The 19,873-nt window shown below is 57.9% G+C and overlaps 1 protein-coding gene across 2 annotated transcripts in view; it reads left to right on the plus strand.

Moving 5' to 3' along the window:
* LGR6 (leucine rich repeat containing G protein-coupled receptor 6) overlaps positions 1-19,873 on the plus strand; it is a 122,077-nt gene that overhangs the window by 26,389 nt on the left and 75,815 nt on the right. For both annotated transcript variants that reach the window (XM_055144615.1, XM_055144616.1), the window contains exons 3-4: positions 1,738-1,809; positions 8,792-8,863. In XM_055144615.1, coding sequence (XP_055000590.1) covers positions 1,738-1,809; positions 8,792-8,863 — 144 coding nt within the window. The remainder of the gene's footprint in view (positions 1-1,737; positions 1,810-8,791; positions 8,864-19,873) is intronic.

Consider the following 19,873-nt stretch of genomic DNA (forward strand, 5'->3'; position numbering starts at 1 on the left):
GGGACAGTGCCGGCCTCCTGCGTGCTGGGCACTTCCCTCCCTCCCCCCCCCCTGCCCGTGCCCCAACCCCCCGCCTGCTGAGTCTCCATCTCTGGGCTCCCCCAAGACTGGCTTACGCCTGCACACCCAGAATCCTTTACAGCCCCTCTCGCCCCGCCCCTGCCTTGACCCTGGGCACTGCTCCCCAAGCACGTAGGTCGCCCACCCTGCCTAGGGTGGGGTTCTCCAGGCCAGTCCTTGGTGGCCTTCTCTGGGCCCAGAGCAGGCTCAGAGATGCTGGGCGAGACTCCAAGGGGCGCAGCTGAGCCGGGCCCTGGGCATCTGTGGGGCAGTGCCCGAGCGGGCGGCAGCCCAGGGAGATCTCTCGTTAGCCTCTTTCGAAGGTGTAGGGGACCCCCTCCCTCCAGTGTGGGAGTGAAGAGCAAAAGCAAAGGGGACACAGTCCGGGCATTTCAGGACTGGGGATCAAACCCAGGCCAGCGGCATGCAAGGCAAGGCAGTGCTTCCCGCTCAGTACTAGTGCTCCCCCCCCCCCCCACCGCCATTGCTTTTATTAAAAACACAACAAAGATTTAAGAGGTTCTAATTAGATCAGGATTCGGCTCAGCAGTAGAGCACATGCTTTGTGGGTGAGGCTCTGGGTTTGATCCCGGACACAGAGAGAGGAGGGGGGAGAGGGAAGGGGAGAGAGAGGGAGGGAGAGAGAGGGGAGGGGAACAGGAAGGAAAGAGAGGGAAGGAGAGAGAGAGGGGAGGAGGAGAGGGGAGGAGAGAGGGAGTAAGAGAGAGAAGGAAGGTGAGAGAGAGAGAGAGAGAGAGGGAGAGGGAGAGAGAAAGAGGGAGAGAGGGAGAGGGAGAGGGAGGGAAGGAGGGAGGGAGGGAGAGGGAGAGGAGAGAGAGGGAGGGAGAGAGAGAGGGAGAGAGGGAGAGGGAGCTAGACGGAGGGAGAGGGAGAGAGAAAGAGAGAGGGGGAGAGGGAGAGGGAGGGAAGGAGGGAGGGAGGGAGAGGGAGAGGAGAGGGACAGGGTTGGGGAAGGGACTGTGTGGAGGGCAGGGGAAGCATGAGAGGGGGGAGGGGGAGGGGGAGAGAGTAAGGAAGTGGGGAGGGAGAGAGGGGGGACAGGGTCAGGAAGGAGAAAGAGGAGGAGTGGGAGTAGGGGAAGAAGGGGTGAGGGACAGAGAGAAGGAGGGGAAGGGTGATGGGGGGAAAGAGCAGGAGGGGAGAGGGAGGGGGGAGGGGAGGGGGAGGGGAGAGCACAGGAGAGTGAGTCCTCAGCGCCACCAACTGTTCTAAGAACTCAGAGGTGCATTAGTACAGACCATGGCCGGGCTCCGGGTTCGACCGAGGGCAGAGTGCAGTCTGGCAGGGTCCCGCGAGGCTGCCTCATCTCTCGGCTCGTAGAGCGTTGCGTCCCTGAGCCCTGCGGGTGCCTCAGGAGACAGAGCGCTGCTCTCACCCCGGCACCCCTCCTCCCCGCTCCCCGGCCCCCCGGGTTAGTGGGGCTCAGGGCCGGGAGGGCAGTGGGGAGAGGAGCAGAAGAGGTCCCACCCGGGTGTGAACTCAGCCCTGCCCTGACAGGGGCCCTCCAGGAGAGGCTGGACCTTGAGAGCCTCAGTTTCCCCTTTGGGGACTTGGGAGTGAGAACAGGCACCCGAGAGTCCAGTGGGACGGGGTGTGTGGTCCTAAGTGGGACTCCCTCGACGGGCACCGCCCCCTCACGGCCTTGCTCTCTTGCAGGCGGCTCTCTGGGAACCATCTCTCCCACATCCCGGGGCAGGCCTTCTCCGGACTCTACAGCCTGAAGATCCTGTGAGTACCAGCGCCCGGGACGGGCAGCCCTGCCCGCAGGGTGGTGGGCGGAGCGAGGCTTCCTTCTCTGGCTGGTCCCTCCCTTCTCTTTGTCTATGTGTGTGTTTGGGGGCCACACCTGGTGTGCTCCAGGGCTACTCCCCGCTCAGTGCTCAGAGGACCGTGTGGTGCCGGAGGCAGTGGCGGGGGGGGGGGGGGGCCCTGGCTTCCTGCTGGGCCACCTCTCCAGCCCCCTCATTTCCTCCTCTTTTCATTGTAATTGCCGTCTTGGCTTTCCCCCTTGTCCAGAGCAGACCTTGTGATTTGCAAACCCCACAGTTATTTGTGCCCCAGATGCACGGCCCTGCAGGTGTCCGGGGCGCACGGACCTTCCGCAGGCTTTGCGGGTTGGAGCAGACTCAGTAGTTTGCACCCGCTGCCCCCCCTGACACCCGAGGAACAGACAGTGTTGCCGGAGAAGAGACCCGGGGTGACAGGGAGCCTTCCTTCCTCTCCTCCACTTCTCTCTCTCTCTCTCTTTTTCCCTCCCTCCCTCCCTCCCTCCCTCCCCTCCCTCCCTCCTTCCTTCCTTCCTTCCTTCCTTCCTTCCTTCCTTCCTTCCTTCCTTCCTTCCTTCCTTCCTTCCTCCCTCCCTCTCTCTCTCTCTCTCTCTCTCTCTTTCTTTCTTTCTTCTTTCTTTGCTTTTTGGGTCACACCTGGCAATGCACAAGGGTTACTCCTGGCTCTGCACTCAGGAATTACCCCTGGTGGTGCTCAGATAGGATGCTGGGAATTGAACCGAGGTTGCCCACATGCAAGGCAAACGCCCTATCCACTGTGATATTGCTCCAGCCACTCTTCTTTCATTTCTTTCGCTTTTTCTTTCTTTCTCTTTTTTCTCCTTCCTTCCTTCCTTCCTTCCTTCCTTCCTTCCTTCCTTCCTTCCTTCCTTCCTTCCTTCCTTCCTTCCTTCCCTCCCTCCCTCCATCCCTCCTTTCTTTCTTTCTTTCTTTCTTTCTTTCTTTCTTTCTTTCTTTCTTTCTTTCTTTCTTTCTTTCTTTCTTTCTTTCTTTCTTTCTTTCTTTCTTCTTTCTTTCTCTGTTTCTCTCTTTATTTCTTTCTTCTTTCTCTCTCTCTCTTTCTTTCTTTCTTTCTTTCTTTCTTTCTTTCTTTCTTTCTTTCTTTCTTTCTTTCTTTCTTTCTTCTTTCTTTCTCTGTTTCTCTCTTTCTTTCTTCTTTCTCTCTCTCTTTCTTTCTTTCTTTCTTTCTTTCTTTCTTTCTTTCTTTCTTTCTTTCTTTCTTTCTTTCTTTCTTTCTTTCTTTTCTTTCTTTCCTTCTTTCTTTCTTTCTTGAAACTTGACCCTTGGAACTCCAAGCTCTTGGAACTTGACCCTGGAAAGATCCATGAGTGCTGGGACCAGAGATTAAACCTATAGGTCATCCATACAGTTGAGTAGGTTGTTCATTGCACAAGAGCATCCGGCTGAGAAGCGGCTGAGATTTTAACCTGTACCCGTCTGGGGGCTGCACCAGAGCCATCTATGGTGGGTTCAGCCTTGGTTGTGGTGACGTTTCCACCTTTCAGCTGCTCACCTGAGAGTGCTCAGTCCAGGTCTGAGCACTTTCTCGCCTTTCCATGAGCCTGAGTTTCTGATACCCGTTGTCCATGCCTGACTCTGCCTTGGACGCTGTCTGTCCCGTCCGTTCTTCCTCCTTCCTGCCTTGCCCTCTCTGCGCCCGGCTCATCATTCTCCTTCTTCTGCCACTTCTCGCAGTCTGCATTTCCTCAGGAACCGGCTGCCGGGGGGCCGGGGGTGGGGGGTGCACCCGCACTGGGCCGACAGACACAGCCCAGGGCCGGCCGCCTGCTCGGTGGCGTGTCTGTGCCCGGGGCAGGCTGAGACGTGCCGCGGATTAGAGCCGGCTCTGTTTGCTGGGCCCTCGGAAGACGAGCCTCACGTCCCGTTCCTAAGACTCGGCTTAGACACGAGCCTCCTCTTTCTTCTCCGCCTGCATTAGGCAATAAATCAAAGCCCTAGGCAACCGCAGGCCCCCCACCCCCTCTCTCCACACGGCGCCCTGGGCTCAGCCCTGGCTCGGGGACCTGGGTGGCGGAAGAGGCTGCTTGGGGGGGGGGCGGGACAGTCAGCCGTCCACTCCCCACTCAGCCACGGACCCCGCCTTCCTTGCCCCAGCCCTCGAGGTCCCTCCAAGCCTTCATGTCCGTCTTTCTCGGGCCTTTTCCGATTCAGGGACCATCTGCGTGGTCTGCGTGGGAAGGGGGATGAGCCCCTACTTCGGGGTGTCAGAGGCGGGGCTCCGGTCGCCCCTGTGGGACTCCCCAGTGATGGACTCTGTGCTCTCCTGCTGCATGTTGACAGGACCTGCTCAAAGGATGGGGCAGCGGGTGGCCTGGGCCTTGGGACACCGGAGACGCCCCAGACTGTGTCTGCCTGACTGAGCAGCGACTTCCTCTCTCTGAGGAAAGGCAGAGTGAGGGCCTCCCCTGCTGCCTGTCCCCTCACGGGCCTGGCGGAACCCCTTCTCTGGTCTCCCCCCAGCTCCGTGCTGAACCTGGGCTGTGACTCTGGGGTCCTCTCCTCCGGAGCCCTCAGGCTCTGTCCAGGCTGCGGCCAAGAAGCCAGACCAGCAGGAACCTTGCCCCTGCCCCTGTCCTAGGGTGCCAGGGCCTGCTCTGCCGTGTAGCTCCGAGAGGGTCAGGGGGAGCCCCACATTCGCTGCCCTCCAAGCCCCTTGCCAGTGAGCGGGTACGTTCCCAGCAGAAGGCACAGCTCCCGCTGCCCTCAGCCTGTGAGCAGTGCGCGGGCCTCTGAGGGGCCTGTCTGAGTGGCCAGTGTCCTCACACCCTGACCATAGCCTGAGGGGGGACCCAGTGGAGGAGGTAGGGAGTCCCCGCGTGTCTCACACAGAGGCGGGGATAGGCTGGTGGCTGTGGCCCTGGGTGTTACCCGTGTGTGAAAGTTTGTGTCAGTTTTTCATGAGTGTGTGAATGAGAGAGTGTGTGTGAGGGTGGGCGAATGTGAGACTGTGAGTATATGAGTGAGCCTGTGTAAGTCAGCATCTGTGAGTGTGTGTGTCGATGTGCAAATGAGTGTGTAAATGTGAGCCACGGTGAGTATGAATGTGTAAGTCAGTGTGTGTGAGTGAATGGATCTGTGAGTGTGTGAGTGTGAGTGTGAATGAGTGTGCATGTATCAACATGTCTGTGAGTGTGGGGATGTGTAAGCATGAGTTTGGATGAGTAGGTGAGTGTGTGTATAAATAAGTGCGAATGAGTGTGTTAGTGTGTGATTATGTCAGCATGTATGTGAGGGTGTGACTTGTGAGTGTGAATAAGTGTGAATGAGTGTGTATCTGTGTCAGTGTGTATGTGAGTGTGAATGCATGTGTGAATGTATCAGTGTGTGAGTGTGTTAGTAAGTGTGAATGAGTGTGTGTCAGTGTGTATCTGAGTGTGAATGTATCAGTGTGTGTAAGTAAGTGTGAATGAGTGTGTGTCAGTGTGTATCTGAGTGTGAATGTATCAGTGTGTGAGTGTGTTAGTAAGTGTGAATGAGTGTGTGTCAGTGTGTATGTGAGTGTGAATGCATGTGTGAATCTATCAGTGTGAGTGTGTTAGTAAGCGTGAATGAGTGTGTCATTGTGTCAGTGTGAGTGTGAATGCATGTGTGAATGCATCAGTATATGAGTGTGTGTTAGTAAGTATGACTGAGTGTGTGAGTGTGTGACGGTGTGAGTGTGCATGTGTGTGTGTGTCTGGGTGTGGCAGGTCTTCGTGGCTCTACCCTGTCTCTGCCTCCACAGCTGCCTTCCCGGAGAGCTGAGTGAGCTCTGGGACTCTGGATCGAGTTGGTCTGGTCCAGTCTAGAAAGGCCCTGGAAGGGCCCCAGATGACCGTCCTCGGAGCCAGACCTGGGAAGCAGGGCCTGAGCCCCCCCAGGCTGGGAGGAGCTTCTCCCAGCACCCTGCTCTGAGCCTGGAGCCCGCGGGAGTCAGACGGGGGAGTCTCGTCCTGCCAGACAGAAGCAGCTGCTTCCTCCAGTGTCTCTTCAGAGCCGGAGGCCGCTGTGGAGGGGAGAGTGGCGGGGGGATGGCCTGGGGTCGGCTCCTGGGTGGGTGCCCCTCGCAGCCTCTAAGCAGCCGCTGGACGGTGAGGCTAAAATCAGATTGTCTCCCGTCTCTGGTGGCGCTCAGCCCGGGCTCGGGGCTCCATGCTGTGGTGAATGGACGAAAGTCAGTAGAAGGGGGAAGACCTGTGAGCTCACAGGACGCGGGATCCCTCCACCTGCTTTGTGGGGTGAGGCTGCCTGGGGCTGCAGGAGCCCAGAGACCCTCAGAGCCATTCCCCCCAGAAGGGGATCTGACTGAGGCCAGAGCAGGGCCCAACCAGATTCTCAGTTAGGCGTCACTAGTTCCCAGTCCTCCAAACCCCCAGTTTTCCTTTCTCTGGGCCTTGGTCTTCTCGCCTTTAGAATGGCCATTGGACGGGGCTGGAGCCCGAGTATAGTAGGTAATAGACTAGGCAGGGCGATTGCCTCGCGTGTGGCTTAACCGAGATTGGTCCCCAGCATCCCATATGGTCCCTGTAACCCTGCCAGGAGCAATCCCTGAGCACAGAGTCCGGAGTAAGCCCTTAGCACCACCGGGTATTGCCCCCAAACAAACAAAACAACAACAACAAAACAAATAAATCAAAGAAGGCCATTGGAATAAGTCACCCAGTATTTTTAGCAATAGGAACTTTAGAACAAGAACAGTTGTGTGCTGGAATCTTGGAGCCCGGAATGGAAGAAGGGGCACATCTTTGGTTATAGTGAAGGCGTCCCCAGGGCCTGGGGGTCTCACCCTAGGACTGGACAGTGGGCCTTTGCAAACCACTGCTGGGTCACTTTCTGGAAAATCCTGGTTCTAATGTTGTGGCTCCTGCCCCCCGTGACTCCCACCCTGTAAGTGTGAATGAGTGTGTGTCCGTGTCAGTGTCCCAGAGCTTAGGGGTGCTGGGACAAGGGATGAGCAGTCGTAGAGGGGCAGGGTCAAGCCCTCACGCCAGCCTGCAGCATGGGTACATTGTTCTGTGACAGGAAGACCTTCCCGATGGCCACAGTGGCACGGGATGGGTGGCCTGGGGGGCCCCGGGGGCTCGAGCACTGGGAGGCACATGACAGGCTGTGTTGGATGTGAAGCACCATGTGGAGGCCTTAAACGGGTCCTTCTCGACCCGGGGTGGACAGAGAAAGGGCTGAATCGGGGTGCAGATGCACGGAAATGCTCTGGAAGTGGGGGTGCTGCTTTGGGGTGGCTTGGTACAGCCTCTGCAGCCCTGGGGGAGGGGGCACCTGTGTGAGCAGCCCGTGTCCCTGCTGTGTGACCCCTCGTTGCTTCTTGATGCCTCTGGGTGAGATCAGGAAGCCCCGAGTCCCCAAGAACACAGGCCCCCTCTGGACGGAAGAGGGCGGGGCGGCTCTTGGCCAGACCCTGAGTGACAAGGTGAGGCTTTGTGGGGGGACGAGGCCTAGGAGGGAGCTATGGACAGCGAGAGCCCAGAAGGAGTGACGGTCTCAGCTGCGCTGTCTGTTGTCTGGTTTGCTCTAGCGTGACACCACGGGAAGCTGTAAGTTCTGATCTGCTCAGACATCCCTGCAGCCTCCGTGTCATTCCTGCCATCGGCAGAGGGAGCCACGGCCGGAGTGGAAGCCACGGTCACTTCACTCACTATCCCCGGTCACCTGTCTTCACTGTTGCCCCCGTCACGTGCTGTCTCACACCATCATCTGCTGTCACCCACCATCACCCACTGTCACTTTCTGTCACCTGCTATCACCTGCTGTCATTCCCTGTCCCTGCTGTCACCTGCTGTAACCCACTCTGTCTGTTGCCTGTCACTACCTGCTGTTGACCACTGTCACTGTGGGAGCCTGTCATCACCCACAGTCACCCACTGTCACCGTCTGTTTCCTTGTCATCAGTGTCACCTGCTAGGGTAAGGGGGCTCAGGAGACAGGCCCAGGGCTGCAGGGTCGTGGTTTGGTCCCACCTTGGAAGCAGACCTCTGCATTGGAAGGGTCGCGGGAGTGTGAGGGGTCCGTGGGACCTGACTCCCCACACCCAGTGAACCCGCCAGGGCACCCACAGCCTGGCCTTTCCCCAGACCGTATCCCCATCCAGGGCAGGGGGTGAATGGGTTTATGGCGGGGATTTTCTTCTGCCCCTGAAAGGGTGTCAGAGGTCAGCGGGGCCCCGAGGTGCCCACCCCCTCCACCTCCTCTCCTCTGCATTTCCCCGCATGGAGCTTTGCGGGGCCGGGGCTGGGTGCTGGGGCTTCTCTGGGAGAAGTGGGAGCTTGTGTCTGGAATGTTCCGGGGCCCAGGATGGGCCCTTGAGCTCTTTCCCTGATCAGATGGGTCCCTGAGGAAGGAGCCTCTTTCCTGCTGCCCTTCTCGGGGCTGTGCAGTCCGGAAGCTTCCAGGAGAGACTGCCCGCCTCCCTCCCCTGGGCGCTGCGGGGGGGGGGGCACGCCCGGGGGACGCCCGCCTTGGGGTGCTGCTCTGGCTCCTCTCAGCCTCTCTGGCATGTGGGTCCGCAGCACCACGGGCTGTTCCCCACTCGGTGCTCCGGGCCTCGCCTTCACATGCAGGACTTGGGTGGCCCTGAGGAGCCTCCGCCTCGGGGAAGCCGAGGCCAGGGTTGGGGGTGGGGGACACAAACCTGCTTGCCCCCCCAGTCCTCCTGCCAGGCTGTGACAGGCTCGTGGACTCTGGTGCTCACTGTTTCCAGGCTGTGCTCCCTGGGGCCTCTCCATGGCTCTTGCAGGCCCCCCCCTCCGAGCAGCCTCCCTGGGCTCTCCCCGCCCAGCCGCCTTGTCTGAATGTAGGGGCTTCCCGAGGGCTCAGATGCTGGCCCGGAGAGTGTGGGGTCTGGTGTGGGTGGGGGGCACTCTTGGGGGGCGCCCCGGGGTCCTGAAAGCCTTTTCCTCGCCTTGCAGGATGCTGCAGAACAACCAGCTGAGGGGCATTCCCGCCGAGGCGCTGGGGGACCTCCCCAACCTGCAGTCTCTGTAAGTCACGGGGGGCCGCCCGAGCCGCTTCCCAGCATCCCTCCTCTCCGAGGGGGCCCCTTTCCGATGCCCGCTCCCAGACAGCGCCACTGCTCTGGCCCGGGGCCTCCGGGGTGCTGGTTCTCCGTGTTTGTGTTTGTGTACACGCCTGTGTGCATCGCAGGGGCCGGGGCTGTGGGAACGGGACCTCCCTCGGAGGGGCTGGCGCCCCGCCACAGAGCCACCCCAAAGGCACAGCAGGAAGGGGCTGTCTCCTCCACCTAGCTTGCCTCGGCCCCCGGGGCCTGTGGGGTGTGGGGCCCACACACCCATTTCCCTAACTTGGGGCTGGGACCGCCCTTGGGCCTCACAGCAGGGCTCCCTCCCCCACCCCCGCGCCCCCCCTCCCGCCCCATGACATCTGGCGGAAAAGGCTGCAGTTCCCGTCCCGACCAGTAGGGGCAGCAGGTGCTGTGGACGAAAGTGCTGGAATGATGGAACAGCCCTCACGGGTGTTCACACACACACACACACACACACACACACACACACACACACACACGGCCGGAATGTGGGGTCCTAATGCATGCATGTGGGAATTTCACCAACTGAACTGAACTGTCAGGTGCCTTTGCGGCGGATGGGAGAGCAAATAGGTAACTGGGAGGAAGCAGAGTGCGGAGACAGGCCTGGTTCTCAGAGCCGCGCAGGAACTGTGTGTCCAAAGACCTGGGGAGTCTCTCGGCCGGGGGGTCCGGCGTGGTACCTTCTGGGCCCAGGATGCATAAGTTGGACCCTCTAAACGGACGCTGCTGAGTAGGAGCTGGAAGTGGGTGAAGGAAGTGGGTGGCCCGTGTTCATTCATTCAGGTCGTTTCCACCCTGAGCAGAGGGCCGGGCTGGGGGGGCCTGGTCCTCACTCTCCCCTGCTTCCGTGTCTGACCCCGGTGCCCCTCAGCTCCCTTCTTTACCCCGGGCCTCTCCCCTGGAGCCGGCAGCAGAAGGCCGCCCTTGCCCCCCTTTCACGGGGCTCCCCGAATACTTGTCCAGGCACCAGCCAGGCAGGGGACGTGCGCCCAGTGAGACATCAAAGAGGAGAAAGAGGGCACGTACACAGTTTTTCTTTCCTTTTCTCTTTTTAAGTTACACTCAGCAATGCTCCGGGCTTATTCCTGGCTCTGCGCTCAGGGATCACTTATGGGGGGCTCAGGGGACCACATGGGGTGCTGCGGGTTGAACCCAGGCCAGCTGCATGCAAGGCCAGCGCCTGTCTGCTGTTCCGTCGCTCCAGCCCGGGATACTTGCTTTGACTTCACACTTGCTTTCAGGCCTTTTGTTTCGAGGTGAACCTCAGTCTTAGGGGTTCAGAAGGGCCGGGCCAGACAGGCAGCCTCCCTGCACTCCCTGACACGAGACAGTGTCTTTTTTCTCTCTTTAATTTTTGTCTGTTTTTTATTTTATATATATATATATATATATTTGCTTTTTGGGTCACACCTGGCAATGCACAGGGGTTACTCCTGGCTCTGCACTCAGGAATCACCCCTGGCGGTGCTCAGGGGACCATATAGGATGCTGGGAATCGAACCCAGGTTGCCCGCTTGCTAGGCAAACGCCCTACCCGCTGTGCTATTGCTCCAGCCCCTTATTTTATATTTTTTTACTGAACCACCATGAGCTACACTTATAAAGCTTTCATTTTTGAGTTTCAGTCATACCAGGATGAAACACCCATCCCATCCCTCCACCAGTGTACATTTTCCACCACCAATATCCCCAGTATCCCTCTCTCACACACACCCCACCCCGTCCCACCCCAACCCCTGCTGCCAAGACAGCTTCTGTGTTGGAGGGCTGACTTCGTCTTACACCTGGCCATCACTTCCTGTCACCTGTCTACCTGGGCCCCGTCTCCACTCCAAAGTCAGATATGAGCTGAGGAGACCTTGCCTCTGGCAATCTCTTAAGAGGGGACACTGGCCTGTGAGGCAGAAACTGGGCTTCAGGTCTTCGTTCTTTGTCACATGCCCTCTCTGTGCCTCAGTTTCTCCATTTTTTTTTTTTGCTTTATTATGGATCATACCTGGCGATGCACAGGGGTTACTCCTGGCTCTGTACTCAGGAATTACTTCTGGCGGTGCTCAGGGGCCCATATGGGATGCTGGGAATCGAACCCGGGTTGAGTGCAAGGCAAATGCCCTACACACTGTGCTATTGCTCCAGCCCCTCAGTTTCTCCATCTTCAAGTCTCCCTGCCTATCTCCCGGGTGGCCAGAAAGAGAACAGACAGAGTGAACGTGGGGGGTTTGAGGAGAGAGGACCCGCGGCTGTACAGGGGCTGACAGTGTCATGAGTGTTCAGTTCACTGGCCACCAGTTGGCTTCTCGTGCTTACATCGAGGCTTTTCCAGGGGGACAAGACCCAAAGAGGCAGGAAGAACACAGAGCAAAGAATGACGTGTGCACAACATTTGACGAGGTTTACCAAACATGTTAGTAATCTCTTATACAAGGGCTTAATGGCTCCAGGGTGAAATACAGCAACCTTCACTCACTTTCCTGTAAGGAAACTCCATTGGACTATATTTAGCAGATTATTCATGACAAGCAACACAAAAATTAATGGTTTCAGTTCTGCTTTGGGGGGAGCATGGTTTGGGATTTGGGGCAGAAACATTTGAAATATGGTGGTGGGAAGGTGCAATGGTGGTGGGATTGGTGTTTGGATATTAAATGTCATGAATTATTGTGAACAACTTTATAAAAATGAAGTGAAATAAAATAAAAGGAATGACGTGTGCAAAGACAGAGCTAGTCAGGAGCCAAGTGAATGGAGAGAATGCAGTGTGGCGAAGAGTGTGTGTGTGTGTGTGTGTGTGTGTGTGTGTGTGTGTGTGTGTGTGTGTGTGTTGGGGGAAGGAGTGAAACCAGGAATGAATGAGGAAGAATGCCTAAGCTGTCGGCATAAAGCTTGCTCAGGGCTTGGGAGTTAGGCCCAGACCTAGGGAATGATGACAGGGTTTGCGCCTTTGAAGTGTGTAGTCATGAGGCTTGCTAAGGGGCTGGGTGTTAGGGTGAGACCTGGGGCTCCCTAGAGGACTGGGATCAAGTTTGCACCAATGAAAGGTGATGTAGGTACCAAACTGGAGCAGGGAGCCAGTGAAGGGGGCAGGAGGTCAGCCGAAGGGAAGAGGGGTGTCCTCAGAGCTGGCCTCCAGCCTCCTCCTTCGCTCCCGAGAGTCGGCTTCCGTCTCCTTGCCAGCGGGTGCAGGCAGCAGCAGCCTCGAGGACCTTGCTTGGCAGGATGAAGTGAGTCGATGGACACGGTGGGCTTGGTACTCTGCCTTTGGCGGAGTGTGGGTGTCTGTCCCCAGGGGCAGCGGTGACGGGGTCTGCTCGAGGAAGGGGCGTCAGACTGACAGTCCGTGTCAGCTTTGCCGTCATCTGGGAGGCTGGAGGGGAGTGTTCCCAGGAGCCTCGCACCCAGGAAGAGCACAGGGAAGATGGAGTGAACCCCAGAGGATGTGGAGGGGCCACAGGGACCAGGAGACACTGAGGTCACTTTGGGACGTGTTGAATTTGGGGTGCTGGCAGGTAAGGGGGGCCAAGCTCCTTGGGTCAGGTGGAGTACTAGTTCTCTTTCCCTCTCTCTCTCTCTCCTCCTCCCTCTCTCCTCCCTCCATTCCTTCCTCTCTCTGTCTTCCTCTATCTCTCCCTCCCTCCCTCTTTTCCTCCCTCTCTCCTTCCATCTTTCCCTCCCTCATCCCTCCCTCCCTCCCTCTCATTTTCTCTCTCCCTCTTTCTCTCTCTCTCCCCTGTTCTCTCCCCCTCCCCCTCTCTCCCTCCCTCCCTTCCTCTCTCTCTGTATGTTGGGGAGCAGCAGGCACCTCGCACCCTAGCCTGGAGTTCTGTGTGACCGGTGCATATCTGGAGATTTTGGGAACTGGGTTTAAAAGTGATGCCACCTGCATCATTCAGTCCTTGAGAATGACGGTGGAACTAGGCCCTTGGGAAGGCTGGAAGGAGAGGGTCGGGGCAAGTGACAATCCTTTGAGCGACTGTGTGGGCTGGTGCTACACGAGATGTTTAGGGACCTCATCTGTCTGTGTCCTTGCAAGGCTCCCCCCACCCCCACCCCCCACAGTTCAGTGGCCTCCACCTCTGCCTCTCTGGGCCGGGAATAGCTGCTCAGATGGGCTGGGGGCTCTTCCAAGCTGCGGGGGATGTGGGCGGCAGCTGCAGGGCTGTGTGGCCGGGCAGGAGAAGCCGGTGGGATGGGCAGTGCTGGGCAGACTTCCCTGTGCCCACATGTGGCTCCTTCCGGTCAGCAGATCTGAGAGGTGTATCCAGCCCCGGCTCCACCTGGGGGTCTGGGGCGGCTTACCCAGAGTGGGCCACTTCACCTCTCTCCCTGCCACTCCCGGATCCCCAGCCACCTGCCGGGATCAGACAGTGGTGGCCGGGTCAGGAGTGTGGCCAGGGTTGGGGGTGCCTCCCACAGAGACCAACTCGGACCTTCTGGCTCACCCCTGAGGTGGGCAGCATGCAAGCCCAGGACACCCTTGCTCCCGCCCAGCCCTTGTGGGAGTCGGGGGTGGGAGGGGTGGGGGGCAGTGCCAGCAGCGTCCTGCTAGGCTTGGGCCAGGGCCAGGAGAAACCCTGGGAAGCCAGTGGAGCCTGGGGGAAAATAGAAAGTGGGTGGGGGTGAGGGAGGCCGAGGTGGACAGGGCCTGGAAAAGCGGAAAAACAGCTTGGGAAAGGCCTGGGGAGCAGGCTGGGTGGGGCCCAGGAAGCTCGGGCCGGCCGGTCCCGGGAGAGACTCAGACAGGCCCAGGGGGCAGGAATAAAGGGGGGAAAACAGAAAAACAGCCTGGTCCTGGACTCCCAGTGGGGGGTGGGGGGCTGGGGGTGAGGCTGGGGGAGGGGTGTCTGACAGCAAAGGCCAGCCACATGACACTGGGCTGCCAAGGCTCTGGGTCTGAAAGCAGCCCTGGGTCCAGCAGAGATTGAGTCAGCTTATGGTGGTGCTCATAGCCCAGTCAGCCTATGGTGGTGCTCATAGCCCAGTCAGCCCAAGGCGACACGCTGAGGGCCTGCACTGAGAAGGACAGGGAGAGTCAGGCCTGCGTGCCCAGAGCCTGCTCCTGTCACTCTGCCTTGTGGCCCAGAGAAGTTCATCAGCCTGCACGAGGTCACACAGCGAGGATGCAGTCAGTTGTCTTCCTGTCTTAGCTCTGATTCCAAAGCACCCTGCCCTAACCTCTGTCCCCAGGTGCCTCCTCCAAGCTGCGATGCTTTAGGGCCCAGAAACCTGGGTCCCGACTCTGTCACTCTTGCGCCATGCAGCCACGAGCAGATCAGTCGCCCGCCTCTGTGAATTGAAGGTTCCTCTTTTCTCTAGTGGGAGGAAGCACACGAGGGGACGGGTACCCGGGGTCCGGGGCTCAGGCTGTCACACCGTAGACACATGAGCTTCCCGAGCAGGGACTTGCCTTGTCCCTGAGCTGCTTCTCATGTTTGGATTTGGCAGTGATTAAAATTTTATTTTTGTTGATTTATCCTTGACTTACAGTATTAATGGAATTCCAGGGATTTGGCTCGTACCTCTCTCGGTGTGTAACCCCCGGAGTTTTGTCCATCCCACCACCCCAAGGACCTTTCCAACTCCCCTTTCCAGTGAATTGGCTGATGGCTGATGCACTCACTCACTCACTTGCTTTGGTGTTGGCTGTACAATGGGGGCCCCAAGTCTGAGACCTGTGCAAACTTCAGGGTCATGAGGTGGAGGTAAAGAGGAGAGGCCTGAACTTTTCCTGGGGAGACGGTTCCATCCACCTGTCCAATACCTGATGTTCCAGGAAACGGTTCATCTCATCCACTCACACAGTTATCTAGTGCCCATCCACCCACCTCAACAGTTGCCCACCCATCCATCCATCCCCCACCCACCTCAACCATCCATTCATCCATTAATCCCTCCCTCCCTCCCTCCCTCCCTCCCTCCCTCCCTCCCTCCCTCCATCAATCCATCCCCCACTTCACTCCTCCACCCCACCTCAATCACCCATCCCCACCTCAACCATCCATTCATTCATCTATTTATGTACCCATCCATCCATCCATCCATCCATCCATCCATCCATCCATCCATCCATCCCCATTTCACCCATCCACCCCCACCTCAACCATCTACACCCCACCTCAACCAAACATTCATTCACCTATCCACCTACTTCAACCATACATCCATCCTACCCTCTCTTCCATCCTTCTAGCCATCCACCCACCCACCTCTCCCTGGGGAGACGATTCCACCATCCTTTCCAGTTCCCGAGGCCCTAGGACCGTAGTGTTCCTAGGGAGGCCAGGAGTTCCCAGTGTTCCCCTATGATGACTGACCCCCGGCTAGTGGCCAGAGCACTGTGGGGCTGCCTCCCTCCCTTCTCGGTCTTCATATGCCACATTTTCTCCTTTATTCCTGTATTCTCTTATGGGTTGGATTTGGGCTCCATCCAATAACCTCACTGCAAGGTTCTCTGGCATTACCCACAAGCGCCCTTTTCCCCAAAGAAGGTCCCATAAACCCACTCGTGCTGGGAGCTCAGGCTTGTACCCATTCTACACACTAGGGGTAGGATGGTCAGCAGAGGCGGGAGAGCTGGTCTGCATTCCGTGGAAGAATGTCTGTGGGGAGAGGCTGAGAGTTGAGTCAGAAAGAAAATAGGAGGCTCAGAAAGACCAGTGTCCAGCTGTGTCCAGGGAGGGCAGCTGGCAAAGGAGGGGAACAAGGGCCTGAGGTCTGGGCGGCTCCCGTCCGAGGCTCTATCCTAAAGATTCCCAGTTTGCCAGAGAGAAAGCCCCCGTCCCTCAACTCCAACCCAGGTGCCCCTGAGCTTTACAGGTGACCTAGAGACTATTGTCAGCACCACCCAACTTCCCTGCCAGCCAGTCGTGCTGTGGGGCCCAGCGAGGGGCCCCCAGGGACTTGCACGGCGGCAGATGGCCTTGCTCACGAGGCTATTTCGGGCTCCCTGATTATACGCTGCCACATTTGGATTTCTCACGGTTCCGGGAGTTGATTGCTACATGCATTTGGGGCCAGGGCTGCCCTGAGGTGGGTGGGTGGGCGGGCGTGAGGGCAGACCCCCCGCCTGTGAGGAAGGTCTGAACATGGGTCATTTGGTTCCTAGAGCCCTTGGTGAGCTGGGCGGGCCTGCACGGGTTTGCTCTGCCGGAAACATCGGTCTGGGGCAGAGTTGACCTGAGTGACACCACTCAGAAGCAGTGTGGTGCTCGGGTCCAGCACCCCTCAACTCTCGCACCCCCGACCCACAGGAGCCCCTGCAAGCTAAGTCTGAGGGAGGCGGGAGCACCAAGGGTGGAGGTGTGGGAGCTGGTAAGTCAGGTCTAGTTTAGGGGCGCATGGGCTCTGGCAGAGCCAAGAAGGGGCAATGCCCTTGTCTTCAGGAGAGGACAGGGTCAGGTTTTTTATGCACTTTTATTTCCCTTTCTGAAGTAGCTGATACCTGTAGAGAGCCCCAGCCTGGACTCTGGATAGAGGGAAGAAGAGAGCCAATAGTGTCTGTCCTTCCATCCACCCACCTACCACTTTGCCATCCATCCATCCAACCATTCATCTCCCCATTCATCCATCCACTCACTCATCCATCCATTTATCCGTTCACCCATCCACTTATCCATCTATCCATCCATCATCCATCTTACCCATCCACTCATCCATCATCCATCTACCCATCCACTCATCCATTCATCCACAACCCATTTATCCACTCATCCAGCCATCATCTATCATCCATTCATTCATCCACTCATACATTTATTTACCCATCCACCTATCCACTCATCCATTCATCCATCCGCCCATCCACACATCCATCCATCCACCCATCTACTCATCCACCCACCCATCCATCCATTCCTCTATCATCCATTCATTCATCCACCCATCCATCCCTTCCTCCCCTCCTTTCCCTCCATCAGTTTTTTTCTGAAATGCCTGACATTAAGTTTACTGAGATCAACAATAAAACGAGTGATGTGCCTTTCAGCAGCTCATGGTTCAATACCCCCAGACCCTCATCTTCACCCCTCCCCTCCCATACACTGTGGATTTGAGTTTACAAGTCAGAGAAATCAGTGAAAGTGAACATGCTGTAAAATGAATGTATAAGAGCTAAAAGGGCGTTGACTAAGGAATGAAAAACAGGTGAAGCCCAATGTGTGTAATAAGAATCATATTGGTGGTTAATGCTTGTCAGATGCTCGCTAGAGCACCAGGCTTGAGGCTACTGTTCGGTGAACATGCCTTGCTTATTCTCCGTGGGTCCCCCAGGGGGTTATTCTCACCTCCATTTTATTTTCCTTTAGTTTTTGAAGTGGTGGTGCTCAGGGCTTACTCCTGGCACTCAGGAATTATGCCTGGTGGGCTCAGATTACCACAGGGGGTGCTGGGATTAAACCTAGGTTGGCCGAGTGCAAGGCAAAAACCTACCACAGTATTCTTGCTCATGCCCGGACTCATCTCTGTTTTAAAATGAGGAAATGAAGGTTTAGTGAGCTGATCAAGAACTGGTAAATAGTGTGTCTGAGTCCCAAGCCCATGTGTACTCCTAGCCAGGACCCTGAACTCTGCAGAAGGGCAGCTGTGAGGGAGCCATGGTTTGGTCCCCAAGACCGTGGGCGTCTCAGCTCTTGGGAAGCTTACAGGAGCCCACACAGACCTCCAGAACTAAAGCTTGAGGGTTAGGACCCAGGAGTATGGATCTGAAAACAGCTCCCCAGGTGACAGCTAATGGGGAGCAGGAGCCCCTGTCTCACAAAGTGGGGTTCGGGGCCGGGGGAGCGTGTGGCTTCAGGTCCACGTCAGACACAGAGGTGTGGAGCCTACATTTCAGCAAGACCCACCCCCCTGCCTTGCACACGATTTCTAGGTGATGAAAACTCCAGAATCCCTGACAGGGGACTGTGCACTCCCCCCCAAATCCTTAAGAGCAGTGGTGGCTGTGACTGGAAGCCCCTGGACAGTGTGTGAGGCAGGACTGGGTGAGGGGTCACCCAGAGGGGAGCAGGCACTACAGGCTCTGACAATGGACCGCAGGATGCATCGAGCCCAACCACTGACAGTCTCATAAATTAGTAAATCACGGTTGCTAAAATAAATTCAAAAAGAAAAAGAGAGACTTTCTATGCAAGTCCTCAAACTTTCCACCTTTTCTTCCCCCAAAGTCTCTTGTGTATGGGTGAAAGGGAAGGTTCCGGTAGGGTTGGCTGGGGACAGGCTGGCGGCAATGAGGTATACCAGATGACCTCTCGGAGAATACAGCTGGAGAGAGAAAGGTCAGACATGGGGGAGAACTTCCCAGCCCTGTGGACCCACTGGGGAGAGTCTCTTCCTCTGAAAGTCCCGAGTCACAGTTCTCTCTTCTGGCTCCAGGGCCACAGGGAGGGCTGCACGGTCTCACCCCGACATTTGCGGGGCGCGCTTACGGTTCTTCCCAACTCGGTGGCACTAAAGCCCTGGAGAGGCCCCAAGTGGAGGTAAGGGGGGCTCTGGTCCCCGCAGGAGGCGTGGAGCCGCCGCCTCCCCGCCTTGCTCCCGCCCCGCGGCCGTCCTGGGGAGAGAAGACGGGCCGCCACAGTGTGATCTTTTTTGAGAGTCTATGAGTAATTTTCCACCCGTTTATGAGCCTGTGGAGCCCCCGCGTCTGCCAGCTGCCGGCTGGTGTGTGCAAAGCCACACACAGGCCGGAAAAGGCGGCGTGAGCACCGGGCTGGCTGGGGCCGCCGCGGAGGCCGCGGGGGCGGAGGCTGCTGGCCCAAGACCGCAGGCCCTTGGCAAACCAGGGCTGTTGGCGCCCGCCTGGGGGTGACCCGGTCCGCCTCCCCTCACCCCCCCACCCACAGGTGAGGAGCCCCGAGGCCCAGAGCGGAAGTGCCCGCTGTGTCCCTGGGGGGCTGGTGGGGTGAAGGGGCTGGGGGCCGGGCCCCCTGCAGCTGTTGGACAGAGATGTCTCTTCTGGCCTGTGATGGCTACGGGTGCGGCTCTGGAATGTGACCCCATGGGGGACCACTTGGGTCAAGGGTGACCCCTCCCCTCACTGTCCCCGTACCTGCTCTGCACTCGGAGCCACTCCTTCCCCCCGTTCCTTCCTCCCAGTTCAGGGAAGCCTGGTGAGGAGACTTTGGGGTCTCAGTGGAGGCAGGTGAGGAGGGGTTGGTGTTCGGTGGTGAGTAACAGGAGGCTGAGCCCTGTAGACGCCCCTACTCCCCATCCCTGTGCGTGTCTCTCCCCTGAAGCAGGCCGGCCTTGTAAGCACTGCCCTCTCCTTCCAGAAGAATCGGGCGTGTTCCCTGGGGAAGGGACAGGGGCCACAGGGGGCCACTAGCTCTTCACGGCATCCTAGTCCAGGGAAGACTCAGGGGAGCAGAGATGAGAGGGGGGCCGGGAACAATGGAAAGCAGGAGGCAGGGGGGACGCCACTGCTAGGTCCAGACTGCCCCTGCCCCCAATGGCCCCCTTCTCTCCTCCCTCTTCTTCTGGTCCACACAGTGGCCTCCACTTGGCCACCCCTAGTCTGGCTCCGGGGCCCTCTAGGCCCTTCCTGGACCTTCCCTACTCTGCGGCCAGTATGTTCTCTCCACCAGTATCTCATTCCCTCTCTGCTGACACGGGGCTGTGTCCACCCCTCTGTCCCTGGTGTCCTCCTGTGGGCAGCCACTATCCTGTCTCTGCGCTGTCTGTGTCGCAGGGTTCCCGGTGGATGAGGCACCGGGTCCAGCCTGCTGTGGGGTGGCCAGCTGCCACACGGACCCTTCCCTGGAAGAACCCTCTGTGCCCCAGACGACTTTCCCCTCCTCCTGTGCTTCTCCAGCAGCGGACTCCGGGTGGGGCCAGTGTGGCCCCCCGGAAAGGTGTGTTGTGGGGAAACTCCATCAGCCCGCTTCAGACTGACCTGGGGGATACACTGTATCTACAAAGTGAAAGACTGAAAAGCTATGGATGTCTTCCCGAG

The sequence above is a fragment of the Sorex araneus genome, chromosome 7 (assembly GCF_027595985.1).
Source record: "Sorex araneus isolate mSorAra2 chromosome 7, mSorAra2.pri, whole genome shotgun sequence".
Lineage (NCBI taxonomy): Eukaryota > Metazoa > Chordata > Mammalia > Eulipotyphla > Soricidae > Sorex > Sorex araneus.